Below are 20,728 nucleotides of genomic sequence, written 5' to 3' on the forward strand. Positions count from 1 at the left end.
TTACCAAATCCCTCACACGTCATACACATTCAGTAAATGGGGTGAAATAGGAAAGTAGACATCCACATGTCTCCCCCACCTCATTTTCTATATGGAAGTTACCTAATGAAACAGATAATTCAGGGGTTCAACCACAGGCAGAAGAAAGAACAAGGAGGGCAGACCAATCCTCTGAGAGAAGTCTCCTCCTGGAAGGAGAACAGAGTAATGGCAGGAAGGGGTTGGGACAGGGAGAGGAGGCGAGTGAGTGGGAAATGGGGCAAACAGAGGAAGAAGATAAGAAGAAAGGGAAAAGAAGAGAGGCAACAGAATAAATGAAGAAAGAAGGAGAATTTTCAAAGGAGGGAATCAGAAGAGAGACTTAAAAAGGAGACAAAAGGTAGAAGGCCATGGATTGATTCAACAAACATTCATCTGAGCTCCTCCTCTGTGTCAGGCAATGTGCTGGTACCAAGGATAAAACGGTGACCTGAACACGCTCTCTTCCTTCATGAAGCATCACTCTAGTGGGAAATGGAAGGGGAGGGAGTAGGATAAAAGGGAGGAGAGAAAAGAAAAAAGGAAGAATGGGGGAGGGAGAGAGACAGGAGTAGGTGGACATGAGGAACGGAGAAGGGAAACATCTGAGTGAATTCAAGACACAAAGAGTTTCCTCTGACACTGAACCACAGAGCATACGACCTTTTTTTAACATCAACTTGGTCGAACCTATATTATTTCTATCTTTGATTATAAATCATCACTGAAGCACAATACTGAAATGCCTAGTTTCCATTAACAGATGTTAACCAGCAGTACAATTTATACTTATATATTCATATGTATATATATATATTAATGACCTCATATTTTTTCATTCAATATTTTACCTAGAAAATTTTTAAATTTTCTTCTTGGGTTTCCTAAAGACTCCAATATTTCACTTAATCGTAATGCGACCTCTGCCACCACCACAACATCAATGTCTTCCATTTTATAGCAGTGAATTATTTCATTTATCTGCCACAGAAGATAAACCCACTAAAAAGAGAAAATACACAGTATAATCAGTTGAAAGTAACTACATTGTAGAAAGAGTCACATTTTGTAAAACTTAGTACTTCCTTGAAATCACCATCTTCTAATCATATGGAATACTATACAGGTACTCCTCCTTATTAGTTGATATTAACTATAAGTAATATAAAGATCAATAATCCTAATAAGATGATATTTAATGATCCATCTGTTGATATAAATTCACAAAGAAGATTTACTTAAGCTTACAGTCCGCATATCTATAGCCATAATGGAAAATTTATCATATGGTTTATATATATATATATATATATATATATATCAGTGAAGATTATCTGTATCTTCAAAATTCTCAATTCTCCCTTCAAAAAGCAGCAGTTAAGATCACTATCAAAGGCATCCAAAATAGTGAGGGGGAAGTGGGTGTTTCAAGTTCCATGCTGGGTGCCTTGGAAGCTGTCTTTCATGTCTATAACCCCAAAGCTTAGCACATAAAATTAGCCATCACAGTTTGGGAGCTAAAATGAGAAAACAACGTTTATGCACCCACATCATTAGTCTATTACACTATATGATAAAATCATGCCCATGCAACCTTATGTAGCTAAACTTAGGAGGCCTCAGAATCATAGAAGACTGTGTTATTGTTAAAATATTCTCTCCTAAGTTTCCAGGTTATAATATTCACCTGTTCAACTTTCTCCTTTCCAAAGGAGAGAGCTCAAAAATATACTATTGATATTATTACCAAAAAAACTGAAATGCCTTACTTGTATTTTCTATTATTAATCTTCTTAATGAATATATCCAAGTTCACATAACCTGAAACATACTATATTTACTCCTCCCTTAAAAACCTGAAACACCTCCCTGCTTCCCAAAATTAAATTGGGGCAGAAGTGCAGGGAACACACTTAAAGGAAAGGCTCGCTCACCACTACATTTAAAGACTAGTATTGATAATTATGCGGGTGGGTAAACAGGGAAAATTTAGGTTTGAAATGTGCATCACAAATTAAATTAGCAATAACAAAAAGCATATGAAGAGAAACAAAAAGGAATACTTTATTAGTACTGATCTTCTGGGTGAATTTTGCATAGTCATTTCTGGACACATTGATCCGCTGAATTCCTACTTTGCACTTCTGCCATAGGAACATTATCATGTCCACAACGATTTCTTTATCAGGCTGAGCATTCTGAAAACAAAAGTGGTAAAGTAAATTGATAAGAACAGTAAGATATAGAGATATAGGTATACAACATTTAATGTGTGCCAGGCAACATTCTCAGAGCTTTATACTTACTGCAGTGAACTGAATGTTTGTGTCAACTCAAAATTCTTATGTTGAATTCCTAACTCCCAAAGCAATGGTATTAGGAGGTGCCTTTAGGAGGCAACTGGTATGAGGGTGGGGCCCTCATGAATGAGAATAGTGCCCTTATAAAAGGGACCCCAGAAAGAGAGTGAGAGACTCCTTTCTGCCAAGTGACGACACAGCAAGAAGACAGCCATCTATGAACCAGGAGGCAGATGACGCCTTGATTTCTCAGCCTCCAGAACTGTGAGAAATAAATGTTTGTTGTGTAAGCCAACCAGTCTAGGGTATCTTTGTTATAGAAGCTCGAATAGACTAAGACATATACCAGCTCATTTAATCCCCATTACAATCTATGAAGTGAGTACTATTACTATCATCCCCACTTTACAGATGAGGAAACTGAAGCACAACAAAATGAAGTGGATTTTCCTAAGATAAAATGAAAGAAAGTAGCAGAGCCAGGATCCAAACCCAAGCAGTCTAGCTCTAGAGACCTCACTCTTAACTGCTCTAGGCTATTTGACCTCTCTAAAAAGAACAGTTCCAAATACTTTTAGGCAAGTTATATAAACCTACCAGTTTCATCCAGATTTGAAGTGTGTATATGCTTCTTTCTTTTTAAAATTTCTGTATTAAAATAATAAAGAAGGGGGGCTTCCCTGGTGGCGCAGTGGTTGAGAGTCCGCCTGCCGATGCAGGGGACACGGGTTCGTGCCCCGGTCTGGGAAGATCCCACATGCTGTGGAGCCTGTGCGTCCGGAGCCTGTGCTCCGCAACGGGAGAGGCCACAAGAGTGAGAGGCCCGTGTACCGCAAAAAAAATAAAATAAAATAAAATAAAATAAAATAAAATAAAGAAGGGACTTCCCTGGTGGTGCAGTAGTTAAGAATCCGCCTGCTAAGGCAGGGGACACGATTCAATCCCTGGTCCAGGGAGATCCCACATACCATGGAGCAACTAAGCCCATGCACCACAACTACTGAGCCTGAGCTCTAGAGCCCATGAGCCACAGCTACTGAGCCCACGTGCCACAACTACAGAAGCCTGTGCGCCTAGAGCCCGTGCTCCGCAATGAGAAGCCACCGCAATGAGAAGCCCGCGCACCACAATGAAGAGTAGCCCCCACTCGCCGCAACTAGAGAAAGCCCGTGTGCGGCAACAAAGGCCCAACGCAGCCAAAAATAAGTAAATAAATAGATAGATAAATAAATAAATAATAAAGAATGGAGAGGTGGAGAAACTAATAAGGGGAAAGGGAATGGGGAGCTGGGAAAGGTTATGGACAAAAAGAAAAGAGAGACATGAAGGAACTAAACTGAACATCACATTGGATATCAACAGATGACCCAAATCAAGTATATCTCCTCTCAGTTCAGTTACTTTGGCTCTTTCCAAAAGGAAAATAAAGTTATTCACTGTATATGAACTAGAAAGATAATGAGTTTATGATTAAAATATATCAAACCTCGAGCTCCTTTGGGGCAGCTCTAAGACTTATTTCGCATATGCGGTACCTTAGTACAGTGCTTGGGAACAGAACAGAGCTCAAAAAATGTTTACTGAATTGAACTGAACTAAGATACACATGGTTTTTTAAAAAGCAGAAAGATGAAAATTTCATGCGCTTTTCAGCCTTGATTGGAATTTTTTGGTTTGGTTTGCCCACTATAATGAGTATATTTGCTATCAAATACCTTTCTTTCAAAAATTAAACACCTGTCACAGGTTATAACAAACTAATAAATGAAGGAATAGAAAATATTATAAGAGTGGAACTTCTCAAGTCCCTTACTGTGTTTCACTTGCCTGAACAATAGTTAATATAATGCTCTGTAACTGTGGTTTTCAAACATTTTTTTATAACAGTAAAACCAAATTTTCAAAGGAAATTCCCTCAGAATCTCAAAAACTAATAGGAACAGTTTAGGGTGTTATGACCTAAAGCTGGCTCCTGAGGAGCCTCAGAGAAGCTCTGGGCGGGGTGGGGGGGGGGGTCCCTGGAATTCAGTTTAAAACCAGTGCTGTACTAGTTTTGCTTAAATATCCATACCCACAAATCATCATTTCTAAATACTGGCCATTGTGTGCTAAGTGACTCCAAATAATAACCAGGCTTTGTACTCAGGGACTGGAAAGCAGTATTTTAGGAATATTAACTCTCACTAAAACCACTGCCTCATTTCCTTCATCAATAGAAATATAGCTAACCTCCTCAGTGCTTTGTGTCCACCTAGAGGGGTAGGATAGGGAGAGTGGGAGAAAGAAGCCAGAGGGAGGAGATATGGGGATGTAGGTATATGTATAGCTGATTCACTTTGTTATACAGCAGAAACGAACACACCATTGTAAAGCAATTACACTCCAATAAAGATGTTTAAAAATGTAAGAAAGAAGAAAAACTGTACATATATACAAGAAAAAAATAAGAAAATCATATGTTAGAGAAAATAGATGTTAGAACGAGTCTTAAGTTTAAGAATAAATCTGGCAAAAAAAAAAAAAAAGAAATATAGCTAGCCTTGGAATTTCCCAAGAAGGAAGAGACTGATGCCCAAAATGATGACAATATAAAGACAAATTTAAAATTACAAGTCAGGGTATAAATTGATCTCTTCTTCTAATGATTAAACAATACAGAAATTCAGCAAGGTGAAATGCCTGTGATTTTTAAATCTGGCTTTAAATTAAGTAAAAGAGCCTCCTTTGACACTATTACAAATTATCCAAAATAGCTTTTTCACCTGTGGAGAGCCACAGACACAGGAATACAAGGTTGCCGCCAAATGGAAAATGTCTTCTGAATATCCACAAGTCTTCACAGAAGTATCTCAATTTATAAAATACAGGAAAATGAAAGAAAAAATTTCGTTACAAAATTTCAAATAGAAAAGGCATAGAAACACAGAAATTCTACAAAAGTGACACACATGATATCTGGGCAGATAGTATATCAATAAGACACTTTAAATGCTTCTGTGTGAAAACTAATCTAAGTAGGCTCTAATTCAATTAAAATGGACTATTAATATTTTCACTCATCTGCAATCTGTATGCCAACTATGTCCATAATGGAATTGAGAAGGTTTATAATATTAAAACATATAGGGCAGTTGAAATAAAAATAACAAAGGTATCTATTCAGAAACCATTAGAAGAAAAAAAAAAAAAGCATCGTTACTTGGTACAAATTATTTACCACAATTTAGCAGCCATTCAATGCCTTAAGAATATGATCAAACATAAAAGTATAGGATTAAATAATTCTCTAAAGCACAGAGGCTGCAGATTCTCAATTATATACACAATGACTTTTAAGACGTAAAAAGTTTTAGAATTGGGCCTCCCTGGTGGCGCAGTGGTTGAGAGTCCGCCTGCCGATGCAGGGGATACGGGTTCGTGCCCCGGTCTGGGAGGATCCCATATGCCGCGGAGTGGCTGGGCCCGTGAGCCATGGCCGCTGGGCCTGCGCATCCGGAGCCTGTGCTCCGCAACGGGAGAGGCCACAGCAGTGAGAGGCCCGCATACCGCAAAAAGAAAAAAAAAAAAAAAAAAAAAGTTTTAGAATGGAAAACTCTGCATGCTGGAAACAGAGAGGAGACCCCCAAACCTTCCCTTACCAAAGTGAACTGATAGATTTGATTTGCTGCCCCGCTGGCCTCTCACTGATAACGTAACAGCCAAGTAGAGCCTCATTCTGCTACTCAAAACCATAAAATCCAGCATCCTTACAAGGCCTAGGAACCTGCAAGACCAGGCACCCAGCTGTTTCCCTGAGCTCACCTCCTACCTCATTCTCGAATGCCAGCACCACCACTAGCGCACTCCAACCACACATGCCTCCTTGCTATTCTTTCAACAATCAAGCACACTCTCACGCAGGGCCTTTACACTTCCTGCTCCCTCTGCCTTGAACATTCTTTCTCTCACCTCACCTGTAGAGAGCACATAGTCATCTTAATTTTTCAAAAATGCACATAAATACTCACCATGAAGAGCAATTTTTTTACTGTAAACTTGACCTCCTTTGTAGTTTTCGAGGGGAAAGATCAAACCTTTGTTTCTCTTTACGTTGATTAAAGGTTCTATTGCAATAAGAAGAATTAAATCTTTCTCTGCTTTCTTTGACTCTGGGTCATCCTGCCTCTAAGAAAAGTATATCCCATGATTAATTACTTCGGTGTCATGTTAATAAAATAAAAACAAAGTAACTACTTTGCATATATTACCTGGAGAAAATCAATAAGCTGCCCAGCTGCAGATTCAAATAAACTCCATTCCTCATAAGTAAAAGCTAGTTTTATAAATTGCACGGCAGCATCCACAGAAATAACATTTTTCCTTCTTATAATAAGTTCCAGAAGAGAAGATTTTGGAAAATCAAGCGTGCCATCTGCGCTGGTATTTGACACTAGAAAAGGAAAGAGAGAGGTTTGGATGTCATTTGTGCAAAGAAATATTTACTAAATATTAAATGTCAGACACTGCCAGGCTAGGTAAACAACGGAAAAGACACAAACACAACCCCTACCTTCACAGAGCTCGCACGCAGGTGGGGGCAACAAGGGATCTTAGGGGGCAAATACCTTGGTGCTGTGTGGACAAGTAAGAAAGGCATCGGACAGAGGTCTGGAGTAGGAGGTCGGTCAGGGAAGGCCACCCCAGAGGGAGGAACATGGAGTCTCAAAAAGAGAGGATTAGCAAGAGTTGACTAGTGAAACAGACAGCCAGATATTACAGACCGGGAGCTCGGAAAAGAGATCTCAAATAGGGATATAGCTTTAGAGTCATCATTACATATCCACAGTGAATGGGCAACAGACGGCTGCCTAGGACAGAGCAGCAAGGAACCCCAACAAGTAAGAGAAGGGCCGCGGGAGCAAAGGCTGCAAGGGAGAGCGTTTAAAGAGAAAGGAGTAGTCAACAGCAACAAATACTACAGAGAGCAAAGGGAAGAAAAACACTGACTTTCAAATTGAACAATAAGGAGGTTGTCCCTGACACTCTCTGTCCATGACAGAAGACCGCCAAGTACAAGCAGGAAGGAAAGAATTTGGGACAGTGAAAACAGACAACTCCTTCAATAAATCTGACTCTAACAAGAGGAAGAAATACAGGGGAGGAAGCTGGATAGGGATGACGGGCAGTTTGCAGAGATTAGGCCCAAAGACCTAAAGAGGAGCAGAAGGAACATTCCTTCCACTTTACTGACAGACAGTGGATGAAGGTAAATTTTCAGGTGTGGGTGAAGGAAGTCAAGGGAATTCTCCTCTGAGATCTCGTACCTTCCTTGTGAGGAAAAGATGAGCCCAAACTGCGGCACAGAGGCTCCCTGCCCTCAGATGGGTGCACACATGCACACACACACGCACATCCTAAGCTCACTTAGATGATCATCATGATGTTACAAACGATTTTATGAAAATTTTAAAATATAGATAAAATCAAAGTACTATTTACCAAACGGAAGTTTTTTTTAAAATGAAAAGAAATTCTAAATCATTTTATAGCTATGGAAGAAATGTAATCCATAGTTAAAAACATTTCCACAAAGAGAATTCCAGGTCCAAATGCCTTCACCAGCAAATTCAAACATTTGAGAAGAAATAACACAAATCTGACACAAACTCCTCCAGATAACAGAAAAAGAGGGCAGAACTCTCAACTCTTATTATGAGGCCAACATAACCTTGAGGGCAAAACCCAAAAAGGATATTATAAGAAAGGAAATCTCTCTCATGAACAGAGAAGCAGAAATATTAAACATTAGCAAGAAAATCAAGCAATATATCAAAAGGATATTCCTCACTGCCAGATTAAGTTTATTCCAAAAATATGGAGTAATTAAAAATTAGATAAGCAATCAATGTAATGTATCACATTAATAGAAATAAAAGACAAATCCATTCGATTAACTCAATATATCTCAATAAACCCATAAAAAAGTTTTGATAAAATTCAACAACTATTCAGGATTAAAAACAAACAAAACTCTTAGCAAACCAAGAATAAAAGAAACTTCATTAATCTCAAACAGGGTATCTAAAAATATCTTTCAGCAAATATCAAAATTAATGATAAAATACTGAAAGCTTTCCATCTGAGATCATAAATGAGACAAGGATATCTGCTATCACCACTTCCATCCCATGTTTTACTGGAGAGCCTAACCAGTGCAAAATAAGTCAAGAAATGCAAGAAAGAAGAAATTAAAAGGTTAAGAATTGGAAAGAAACATAATTGTCATTATTCACAGATAATATGATTGTATACATAAAAAATCCAAAAGAAAATCTACTAATACATTATCTGAATTATCCATTGAGTCTAGCAAGGTTGCTGAATTCAAGATCAATAAAAATCGGTATCAGTTTCTTAGGTATGGACTACCGTGCTAAAATTTTTGTTATTCATGTTCTACCATAAAATATTATTTTAACAACGTATTTACTTATTAAAAGTTCTTTCCCTGCTATAAACAGTTCTGAGACAACATCACGAACTTCTACTTCATCTGTAACAACAGGTCCAGTTTGTAGTGTTCGCCGATTTGAGTCAGAGAGAGCCTCCAAGACAGCCAGAAACCGGGATGCAGTGCTATCAAACATCTCATCCAACAACCGTTCTGTGACAGTACGTGGCCACAGCAACTGGAATAAAAAAATATATATACAGCTCACTTTTTTAAAGTTCCGCAATGTTTGATAGTATAAGACGAAGACAAGTAAGGTGTGCTTCATTAATGCTAAAAGAGAGAGTGGTTGGTCTGTTGATGAGAGATGGCTGCTTTTATGGTTTTCATTTTTTGAGGTGTCACTCCAGACTTTATTAAAGTTTATGTCATGCTGCCACTACATCAAAAACGCTGCCATCTCTTTATATGTTTGTGTTTCCAAAGCAGCCTAAAAAGGCTGTTTATTAATGAATGGCAGCATCAGTCTCTATATGGTTTGTGGTACCTCCATGACAGCCTTTAGGAACTGATACTCAAACTCTGGTTGCCTCAAAATCTCTCAAGAGCTCTTTTTAGATTCACAGACCAAATCTCCAGAGATTCAGTGAGTCTGGGTGGGACATTTTCAGTAAACACTGGAGGAAATTCTAATGCAGAAGGTCCCCAAACCCAAATTTGAAACACTATTTTATAGTATAAATAACAGGTCTTATGGTAGCTAACTGTAAAGAAGAGTTGACCAGCTGTATACAAGTAAGCCAGAGCCAGTTAGAGCCGCATGAGAATCCCTAGCCACTGTACTTTCTGTCGGCCCAGAATGATTTCACCCCAAGCAGATGGCCTGCCTCCACACTTTAGTCTTCTCTCTGACAAATGACCTGTTCTCTGTACTTAGATTACCAGGAAACAAGAAAGGTAGCTCTAGTTGGCTTTTCCAGAATCCATGTCCAGTTAGGGGATATCCATATTTCCCACAATTTCCTTGCTCCATTCCTCTTCCTGGGGCAAAGTCAGAAAGACGGAAAAGCAAAAGCAGGGATAAAGCTGCTTTGGACTATTTTTCCCCAAACAAAAACTTCCCTGCTTATTAGCTTCTATGTGCTTTCAACCCTTAGGTTAACTGATATGTTAAAAACCTCAGTAAAGCTTAAGCTTCATGCCCTGCCCTCTCTTGCTTTACAAACAGATGTCAGGGTTTCTTCTAAGATGTTTGCTATGGGTTAAAACAGAGCTTTAAAAAATTATATTTAAACAGCATAATAAACTTTCTAATAATTAGAAGTATTCAAAATGAAACGGTAAAACTCAAATAAATTACAGTGAAATTGTTTTTTAAAATATCCTAGAAAAACTAGCAAAAAGTGAACTAGAGCTATAGATTTATCAGAGCTATAGATGAATAACAAGCAAAAGATTTTAAAATATAAATATTTAAAAGACCAACAAAAAATATTTAAAGCTAACGCAATTTAAAAAACACTGGATTGGGGGGCTTCCCTGGTGGAGCAGTGGTTGAGAGTCCGCCTGCCGATGCAGGGGACACGGGTTCGTGCCCCAGTCCGGGAAGATCCCACATGCCGCAGAGCGGCTGGGCCCGTGAGCCATGGCCGCTGAGCCTGCGTGTCCAGAGCCTACGCATCCGGAGCCTGTGCTCCGCAACGGGAGAGGCCACAACAGTGAGAGGCCCGCGTACCACAAAAAAATAAATTAAAAAAATTAAAAAAAAAAACAACACTGGATTGGGGATTCCCTGGTGGCGCAGTGGTTGAAAGTCCACCTGCCGATGCAGGGGACACGGGTTCGTGCCCCGGTCCGGGAGGATCCCACATGCCGCGGAGCGGCTGGGCCCGTGAGGCATGGCCTCTGAGCTTGCACATCCGGAGCCTGTGCTCCACAATGGGAGAGGCCACAGCAGTGAGAGGCCCGCGTACCGCAAAAAAAAAAAAAAAAAAAAAGGGTTTGTAACATTATTCAAATTCTATACCTTGAATTTTACCCATAGGAAATAAAAGAAAGAAAAAATAATATACCTGAAGGTGTTGATTACAGCAATATTTATAACAGCAAAGAATGGGAAAACAACTAAAATACTAGTAATAAAAAGTATTAGACAAATCCTGGTACATGTACTGCATAGGGTATACTAAACCATCTTTTTTTTTTTTTTTTTTTCTTTTTGCGGTATGCGGGCCTCTCACTGTTGTGGCCTCTCCCGTTGCAGAGCACAGGCTCCGGATGCGCAGGCCCAGCGGCCATGGCTCACGGGCCCAGCCGCTCCACGGCATATGGGATCCTCCCAGACCGGGGCACGAACCCGTATCCCCTGCATCGGCAGGCGGACTCTCAACCACTGTGCCACCAGGGAGGCCCCTAAACCATCTTTTAAATTGTCAAGATGGATGAGAAGCTGAATGATATAACCCATGCAGTCAGTTCCAGCCCTAAACACCGTGGCTTCCATGACATTGGTGCCATAAGATGTATTATGTTAATTCCCCAACATAATACATCCACCCCATTCAAGCTCAGTTTCTCACTGTCTCACTGTCCACCAAACGTCGTTGCTTACTTTTGCTTCCAAGCTATGTTCATGCTCTTGTCCTTTACTTAGAATGCTTTCCCCCCTTCTCCCTGTCTAATCAAATCCCGCTTGTTATTCCAAAGCCATTCAAAAAAGAACTTCAGGGCTTCCCTGGTGGTACAGTGGTTAGGAACCTGCCTGCCAACGCAGGGGACATGAGTTTGAGCCCTGGCCCGGGAAGATCCCACATGCTGCAGAGCAGCTAAGCCCGTGCACCACAACTACTGAGTCTGCGCTCTGGAGCCCACGAGCCACAACTACTGAGCCCGTGCACCACAACTACTGAGGCCTGCACGCCTGGAGCCCCTGCTCCGCAACAAGAGAAGCCACTGCAGTGAGAAGCCCGCGACCTGCAATGAAGAGTAGCCCCTGCTCGCCACAGCTAGAGAAAGCCTGCGTGCAGCAATGAAGACCCAACACAGCCAAAAATAAATGAAAGAATGAACTTCGACTTCATCTTTTCTACGTGCCACCACTCTTGAACCACAGTAGGTCTTCGATACATGGCTACTGAATGAATGAATGAAAAATAAATAGTAATAGCTCATACAACTGAGGACCTACCACATGCCAGGAACATTCTAAGGGCTTTACATGTAACTCATTTAATCACCACCATTATTTCCTTCTTAATTCTTATCACAAGCTATAATTTACTTATTTATGTATTATGTAATTTCTCCACTAGAAGGTAACCTCTATGTATCTTGTTCACAGAGCAGGTACTTTAAAAATATTTATTGAATGAATCACTAAATGGTCAATCATTAGAAGTCTGAATTAGCAGTCCTATAAAACAACCCTTTGAAAGTCAAAATGATTCACTGTGAGTTAACAACTGTCCTATGAACTCAGAAATTTTCTGTAAAATAGATTTAATGCACACTGAAATACTTTCTTTTGTAGAAACAGTAAAACGATTTCATAAATTTAAAGCAGAACATTCTGCAAAATATGCCTCCTGCTCTCTAACAAACACTACAGCATTACTACTTAACAATACCAGATGCAGGCTATTCAACAGCTCATCCGAGGAATTATCTATAATTTGGCAAGCTACCACCCCCACCTATTACACACCACTGGTCAGTAAGGGATATGATTTAAAAGGAGGTACGAACTACATGCCTGGGATCAGTACTCAATTTATCTCAGAGACACTAAGTAGCAATAGAAAGCTACCATGTCCAAATAATATTTGTATTTAAATATGATTTATTTAAAAGAAAAAAGAAAAAAGGGCTTCCCTGGTGGCGCCGATGCAGGGGACACGGGTTCGTGCACCGGTCTGGGAAGATCCCACATGCCGTGGAGCAGCTGGGCCCGTGAGCCATGGCCGCTGAGCCTGCGCGTCCGGAGCCTGTGCTCCGCAACGGGAGAGGCCACAGCAGTGAGAGGCCCGCGTACCGCAAAAAAAAAAGAGAATTCCTCTCAAATATTATAAGAAGAAATGAGGAAAGAGATTGGCAGTCACTGGAGTAGTTAGAATACACTGAGCTAGAGACCTGGGTTCTGGTTCCAGTGCTGCCAGCAGCTGGCTTAAATACTCTGGGCTTTATTTTCCCCATCTGTAATAGAAAAGGACGGAACCAAATGATTTCTAAACTTCCTTCCAGGTTCTGAGATTCTACTACTCTTCTGTCAGAAAGTGCCCATCTTCTTCCCCGTCACTTTCATTTTCAGTCCCAAAGAAGCTCATAAAAGAGAGTTCACGGGAGGCTTCCCTGGTGGCGCAGTGGTTGAGAGTCCGCCTGCCGATGCAGGGGACACGGGTTCGTGCCCCGGTCCGGGAAGATCCCACGTGCCGCGGAGCGGCTGGGCCCGTGGGCCATGGCCGCTGGGCCTGAGCGTCCGGAGCCTGTGCTCCGCAGTGGGAGAGGCCACAGCGGTGAGAGGCCTGCGTACCGCAAAAAAAAAAAAAAAAAAAAAAAGAGAGTTCACAACTGTCTAGAATGGTCAGGGAACACTTCAAAGAAATACAGAGCTGGGATTTAAGGAACACTGAGGTTCAGAATGGCCAGGGGGAAGACAGTGGGAGAAGGAGAAAGGCAGAAGGGAGAAAGGGCAGGGGATCCCACAGGCATATCTGTGTCCCACTCCTCTCCCTGGGAGCCCTTAGTGCTGTTGGCCAAACACACCTGTGGCCAAGAGGGGCCGTGTGAGGAGTTCTGGCCATGTTAGAAAGGAGGCTGCCGTCACTTCCATGCTGAGCATCACTGCCTGTGTGAGGTCCTCCAGAGCTCTCTTAGGTGCCCTCTGGCAGAACGACCCGGCAATTTTCCAAATGAGGACTGCTCCTCAACCTGGCCCTGAGCATCGGTCATGAGCAGAGCTCCTGATAACTATAATAATGTTTGACTCCACTGGGAAATAAATGCTTTAAGCCACTGAGACATGTGGGTTGTTTGCTGCTCCAGTATAACCTACACCCTAAACACTCCCAGAAGCTGATAAGAAAAGGTGCCTCCACCTCTTCTCCATCCTCAGTGCCTTTGAAGCTGACACCAAATGGTCAAAGGCCTCTGCAGCACCACTCAGAAGCCTGTGCATTTGAACCTTTCCCAGGCTCTTCAGCTTCTTGGCCTTTAATGTTACAAAACTGGGATTGTGCGAAGGTACGGAAGCTTTGAGAAAGGGATGAAGCAAGGCCGTGTCCAAATTGGGAAGGCATTCTTCTATTTGCCACTGGTGCAGGGATTAGGGGGCAGGATTTAATACTTAGTGTCTAGGCTTAAAAGACAGAGAGGTATAACACAAACGCACTGCAAAAAGAGTCTAAAACAGAGAAGACGTTCTGAGACTTACAGTTTGTGCTTCCCTTAGGTTAACTCTTATCTTTGACCTAAAGAAACTTTTGTTTATTCTTCTAGATTCGAATACTCCCCTTTTGAAGATCATGACTGCCATCTGCCTCAAAAAGAAGAATTATATATGAAGTAACAGTGGGATGTACTTCTCAACTACTAATATTAAGTACTTAATCATTTGTAGAGTACAGTAAATTTCTTTTATTTCATGAAATTTTTATACCTTTATCGTGGCCTCTCTATAACATCCTCTGGATTCTTCCTGTGATTGTGAGGAACTCATTAATTCCAGTTGCCTTAACTCATCAATTTTAGCCAAAGCACGCCGAGCAAATGCCTACATGCAATTAAAATAAATTTAATTCATAATAAGTTAGAGTATAGTGATTAAAAATATATCAAGACAGTATGTTTTATTCTCCCAGACATTTGATTTAATTGGTGAATTAAACTCTAGGCTGATGCTGATTCTTTAGAACATGGTAGCTGTCCTGTCAATCATTTCCGAGAAGCACCACTAATTTCTGTAAATCTAAAGTTAATAAAATGTCGGATATACTAACTTTATGAATTAATTCAAAAAGTAAGGAAAGTCAAATTCTGGGCTAAACAGCAGCTTCATATAGATGATCACTCCTCTGGCATTGTACGCACGCATGCACACAAGCGCACGCACGCACACACACACGCACACACACCCCTCCTCAGTGCTCTTCTCAAATTCTAACCTTTCTACCAAAACAAGCTGTGTTATCTATTCAATTGTTCACACTGTCCACTAAATTGTGAGGTCCTTAAAGGGTCTTATTCATTTTTGGATTTCCAGTACCCAACATATAGAAAGTATTTATTAATATATGAGGAAAGGAAGCAGCGTACTTATTTAATCAGTTCACCATTATTATAATTCTTTAGTAATAACAGCAAAACAAGTTCAATTCATGCAATTTATTTTACTAGTTCTTTGAAGTACTTTATTTATAATTTATGATTTTTCATGAAGATGCTTCTAGAACACAATAGTAACATAAAGGGTTACATTTTCCAATAAGAAAAAATTCCAATAGGAGTCAAATGGTCAAAACTATGCAAACATTTCGATCCCTGATAAATTTAATAGCTATAGAAACATGCCACCACTAGTACACTAAAACTAACTATGCATATATGGTGAGTAGTTTCTAGAATGTATCCTAGGCTAGAAAAAGTATCCCACAAGGGCTGTATTAAGCTGTTCTGCTGAAATCCAACCCACCCTGTACTCACCAAGCTATGCACACTGGTGCAGGGACAGGTTCGCCCAAAGGAAAGGGTGCCTGTTTCTAATTCTCACCAAGACCCCATCCACTGACAAGCCAAGTACCACATACCATAATGAGAGTACCTGTTTTCATCTGCACAGAGGTGTGGCATAGACCAATAGAAGCCCCAGCCAGTTAAGTTATAGTTCAAATATTCAATCAAAAATATATATAGGAAAAGAGGAAAAATAAGAAATAGAGTATACTAAATAAATGGGGGTAGGAAGCAGAGAAAAGCAAGACAAATGGATGGTAGGTGGCATGGAACACAGTAACTAAACAGGGAAAGAAAGTAGCTTGCATACAAGAATATAATAAGGAAGGGAAGATATCAGAGATCTGATTCAGAAAAGGAGTAAAGACGGTAGAAGTGAATAGAAAATAAAGGGGGAAACAGGAAGTGAAGCGAGAGACCAACAGAATGGAGAAGTCAAGCAAATTTCTGCAAATGAAGCCTGGGACTTTTGTCTTTGCTTCACTGCAATTCTTTGGGTTTTGTTTGTTTGCTTGTTTGTTTTCTTGCCGCTCATCTAAAGAAAAAATGCTGAATATGTTGTATTTTTAAATATTGGCATCCTCAGAGTTAAAAAGTAGCGTACCTCTCCATGAATACCAGCCTGGCAGTCATAGTAGCATTGGCAGACAGCGGTGTAAAGAGTAGCTCTCCATGTCAAGTACCTGATGGACAGAAGTGGAACCGAGGATTCCATACATACACTGGCCCACAGGAGATATTCCAAGGCCTGAGACAGGAAAAGGGCACAATAGAATGTCTTTTCATTTTAAGCTAATAATGCCGATTTTCATTTAATATTATCAAATTATGAGTGGTGAGCCCAAGTTGCTGACTACTTAAACTAAAAATACCACAAATAATGAGTCAATTAAAAAAACAAGCATTTAGGGCTTCCCTGGTGGCGCAGTGGTTGAGAGTCCGCCTGCCGATGCAGGGGACACGGGTTCGTGCCCCGGTCCGGGAAGATCCCACATGCCGCGGAGCGGCTGGGCCCGTGAGCCATGGCCGCTGAGACTGCGCGTCCGTAGCCTGTGCTCCGCAACGGGAGAGGCCACAACAGTGAGAGGCCCGCGTACCGAAAAAAAAAAAAAAAAACAAGCATTTAAAAGTAAAAGAATTATTTCAAGAACTCAAAATCTCAAGTTAGCCATTTTAGAATGTCTTCCTTCTTAGCTCCTAAAATCCTATGAACTCAGCTTATTTTTATTAACATTTATCAAGTGTCAACAGTAGTCTAGGAGCTAATTCCAATAATGCAATTGTTATTAGCTGGTCTCAAACCAATGTATTATTCTGAAAATAAACTGGCATGCATAACAGAGTAGGGAAAAAAAGAAAAGGCTTACAATCTGGGGCCTGTGATACTTAGTAGAAATGGTCCAGGATTAGAATCAAAAAGACCTGGGCTTCAGTTCCAATTTTAACACCTAGTATCTGTGTCATTTTACTTCTCCAGACCTCAATTTTCTCATCTATAAAATGGATATTTTAGCACATCACTGCAGTACTGTTATGGGAAGGAGACAATGTACATGACACACTAGGATGATTCTGACTCAATATAAGCCGCCTATAAATAATGCCTATTACCAGTGTAATATTCCAAAGGTACAAACTGAAACAAAATTTTGGGGAAGGGTCACCATTGTTATTGACCCATCTGTTGGAATATATTTAAGAGCCTCTTGTGCTATTCTATCTACAGTTAAAGAATTTTTCCCCACAATCCCAGTGATAATCCTTTTTGGACATATTTTACCCATAAAGCCCTGGGAAACACTATTTGAAACTGGGAAACACTATTTGATGATATGTATTCTGCAGTTAACTTTGTCAATATTTTCTTTTCTTTGAAAATATTCTAGGGACTTCCCTGGTGGCAAAGTGGTTAAGAATCTGCCTGCCAATGCAGGGGACACAGGTTTGATCCCTGGTCTGGGAAGATCCCACATGCTGCGGAGCAACTAAGCCCATGTGCCATAACTACTGAGCCTGTACCCTAGAGCCCACGAGCCACAACTACTGAGCCCACATGCTGCAACTACTGAAGCCTATGCACCTACGCTCCGCAACGAGAGAAACCACCACAAATGAGAAGCCCGTGCACCACAACAAAGAGTAGCTCCCGCTTGCCACAACTAGAGAGAGCCTGTGTGTGGCAACAAAGACCTAACGCAGCCAAAAGAAAAAATATTCTAAAACTTCAAAGGGTAGCCAGGACATGTAAGCAACTTAAATGTCCATCAACAGAGGAATGGATAAAGAAGATGTGGTACATATATACAACAGAATATTAGTCAGCCATAAAAAAGAACAAAATAATGCCATTTGCTGCAACATGGATGGACCTAGAGATTGTCATACTGAGTGAAGTAAGTCAGACACAGAAAGACAAATATATGATACAGCTTATCTGTGAAACCTTTAAAAAAAAGGGGTACAAATGAACTTATTTACAAAACAGAAGTCGAGTCATGAATGTAGAAAACAAAATTATGGTCAACAGTGGATAAGGGGGAAGGGATAAATTGGGAGATTGGGATTGACACATACACACTACTATTTATAAAATAGATAACTAATAAGAACTTGCTGTATAGCCTACTCAATACTCTGTAATGGCCTATATAGGAAAAGAATCTAAAAAAAAGAGTGGATATATGTATATGTGTAACTTATTCACTTTGCTGTATACCTGAAACTAGCACAACATAGTAAATCAACTATACGCCAATAAAAATTTTTAAAAAATAAAATTTCAAACGGTAACTGGACTGTATTGCCCTTCACTTGATTGAATATTAGAAGAAATTTGGTCTCTGCTCCACATATTGCTATTAGAACTATTACTGGGATGGAAATAAGAATCTATGAGCAAAGTATCTCAGAATATCAAATTCTAAATTCTATCCATGGAAATATCAGCCTTAACAAAGCAGTCTCCCAGGACTATTGGGATACTTCCTCACTTGTCTCCTTATCTTCTTAAATACCCGCTTCTTTATGCATCTTCCTTAATCCACCAGAGTTATCCTTCTAAAATGCAAATTAAGTTGTGTCACTCTTGTGCTTTAAACATTCAATGGTTCCCTATTGTCTATATAACAAAGTTCAAACCCTTTATAGGGCATTCTTTTTTTACCATCTTTATTGGAGTATAATTGCTGTACAATGGTGTGTGAGTTTCTGCTGTATAACAAAGTGAATCAGCTATACATACACATATATCCCCCTATCTCCTCCCTCTTGCGTCTCCCTGCCACCCTCCCTATCCCACCCCGCTAGATGGTCACAAAGCACCGAGCTGATCTCCCTGTGCTATGCAGTTGCTTCCTTTATAGGGCATTTAAACACCCTTCACAACCTAGTCCCTGCCTTCCCCCGCCCCACCCCCATTATTCTTGACCTTGCATAGTATACTTAAAGCTGGTCCAAAATACTTTCCATGCCACAAAACATCTTAATGGTCCAAATATGCATCTCTGCTCACTCTGTTCTCTCCTTCCCCTTAAGACTGAGCTGAAACTCTACCTCCACTATTAGCAGTGTACTTGCACAGTTAAACTCCACGAGCCTCAGGTTCTTCATCTGCAAAATAGGTATACCAGTAACTTTTATAGGATTGTTTTCATTAATACATGCTAAGTGCTTAGAACACAGTAAACACATACTAAGTGTTAGCTTTGCTAATGACAATGAAAACAAAAGAAGGAGGAAGGGGGAGCATGGGGAAGACAGAGGAACAGGAGGAGGAGAAGAGGGAGGGAGAGCAGGGGAAAGAGAACTAGCTGTTGAAGAGGACTCTGCTAACATCCCTCAAGAGAAATGACCTTTGCTTCAATTCTGCCTCTCCTGTAACTGTGCTGTATGTATATACATGTGTATCTATACACTGTATATAATTTACATAGATTCTTACATACACATATATATGTCACATCCAATTGCATTAATATGCTCCTGTGTGTGATTCCAAAACCTTACTCTGATCTCTTTGAAAATAACAACAGTGCCTTTTTTGTTATTATATCCCCAGCACCTAGAGCAGTGCCAGGTACCTAGCAGATATTCCCAAGTGCTATTCAATGAATTCACTGAACAACCCTAAAGTCAGCAGAAACAACCAAGGGAGAGTTAACAAGTAGTCTAAATTCTCAAGAAAATAATGATAATAAATTTGGACAACAGAAAAAAGCTCCTCTTCCAGTAACAAATTCAGACTTCGATAACTGAGGAAATAATTAAGGAAAAATAAGTCTATAGTAGTCAAACCCAATGTGAAAAGACAAATCATCAAAAAGGTCTAGGAGCTTCACATGTATAAAGCAAATCCATCAGACTGACAAAGCATTTAACAGTAAAAACAGATGAAACACTGGTAACATTCAGACCCTATTACCATCTTTGGAGCCCTCAAAGACAATGTGTATAACATGTGTGCAAGCTGCTCAGTGCACATCTAAAAGAAAAAAGAAGCCTGAGGGAGCGAGGGGGAAGACGGCAGAAGACTAAGACGCGGAGATCACCTTCCTCCCCACAGATACACCAGAAATACATCTACACGTGGAACAACTCCTACAGAACACCTACTGAACGCTGACAGAAGACCTCAGACCCCCCAAAAGGCAAGAAACTCCCCACGTACCTGGGTAGGGCAAAAGAGAAAAGAGTAAACAGAGACAAAAGGATAGGGACGGGACCTGCACCAGTGGGAGGGAGCCGTGAAGGAGGAAAGGTTTCCACACACTACAAGCCCCTTCGCGGGCGGAGACTGCGGGTGGCGGAGGGGGAAAGCTTCGGAGTAGCGGAGGAGAGCACAGCAACAGGGGTGCGGAGGGCAAAGCGGAGAGATTCCGGCACAGAGTATCGGTGCCCTCAGGCACACACCAGCCAGAGAGGCTTGTCTGCTCGGCTGCAGGGGCGGGCGGGGCTGGGAGCGGAGGCTCGGGTATCGGGTTTCGGTTGGAGCGCAGGGAGAGGACTGGGGCTGGCGGCAGGAAGAGAGCCTGAAGGGGTTAATGCACCACGGCTAGCCCGGAGGGAGTCCGGGGAAAAAGTCTGGAGCTGCCGAAGAGGCAAGAGACTTTTTCTTCCCTTTTGTTTCCTGGTGCGTGAGGAGAGGGCATTAAGAGCGCTGCTTAAAGAAGCTCCACAGACGGGCGTGAGCCGCGGCTGTAGGCGCGGACCCCAGAGACGGGCGTGCGACGCTGGAGCTGCTGCTGCCGCCACAAAG

General features: G+C 41.0%; 1 protein-coding gene across 1 annotated transcript in view; it reads right to left on the reverse strand.

The window, feature by feature from the left end:
• Positions 1-20,728, reverse strand: part of CFAP54 (cilia and flagella associated protein 54) — a gene marked incomplete at its 5' end in the record, with an annotated part of 331,419 nt that overhangs the window by 267,856 nt on the left and 42,835 nt on the right. The window contains 9 exon segments of the mRNA XM_081249749.1: positions 870-1,020; positions 2,082-2,216; positions 5,081-5,166; positions 6,326-6,482; positions 6,566-6,747; positions 8,788-8,986; positions 14,177-14,278; positions 14,402-14,515; positions 16,079-16,222. Of these exon segments, the coding sequence (XP_081105875.1) occupies positions 870-1,020; positions 2,082-2,216; positions 5,081-5,166; positions 6,326-6,482; positions 6,566-6,747; positions 8,788-8,986; positions 14,177-14,278; positions 14,402-14,515; positions 16,079-16,222 (1,270 nt within the window).

Source organism: Mesoplodon bidens, assembly GCF_964165515.1.
Source record: "Mesoplodon bidens genome assembly, chromosome: 11".
Classification (NCBI taxonomy): Eukaryota; Metazoa; Chordata; class Mammalia; order Artiodactyla; family Ziphiidae; genus Mesoplodon; species Mesoplodon bidens.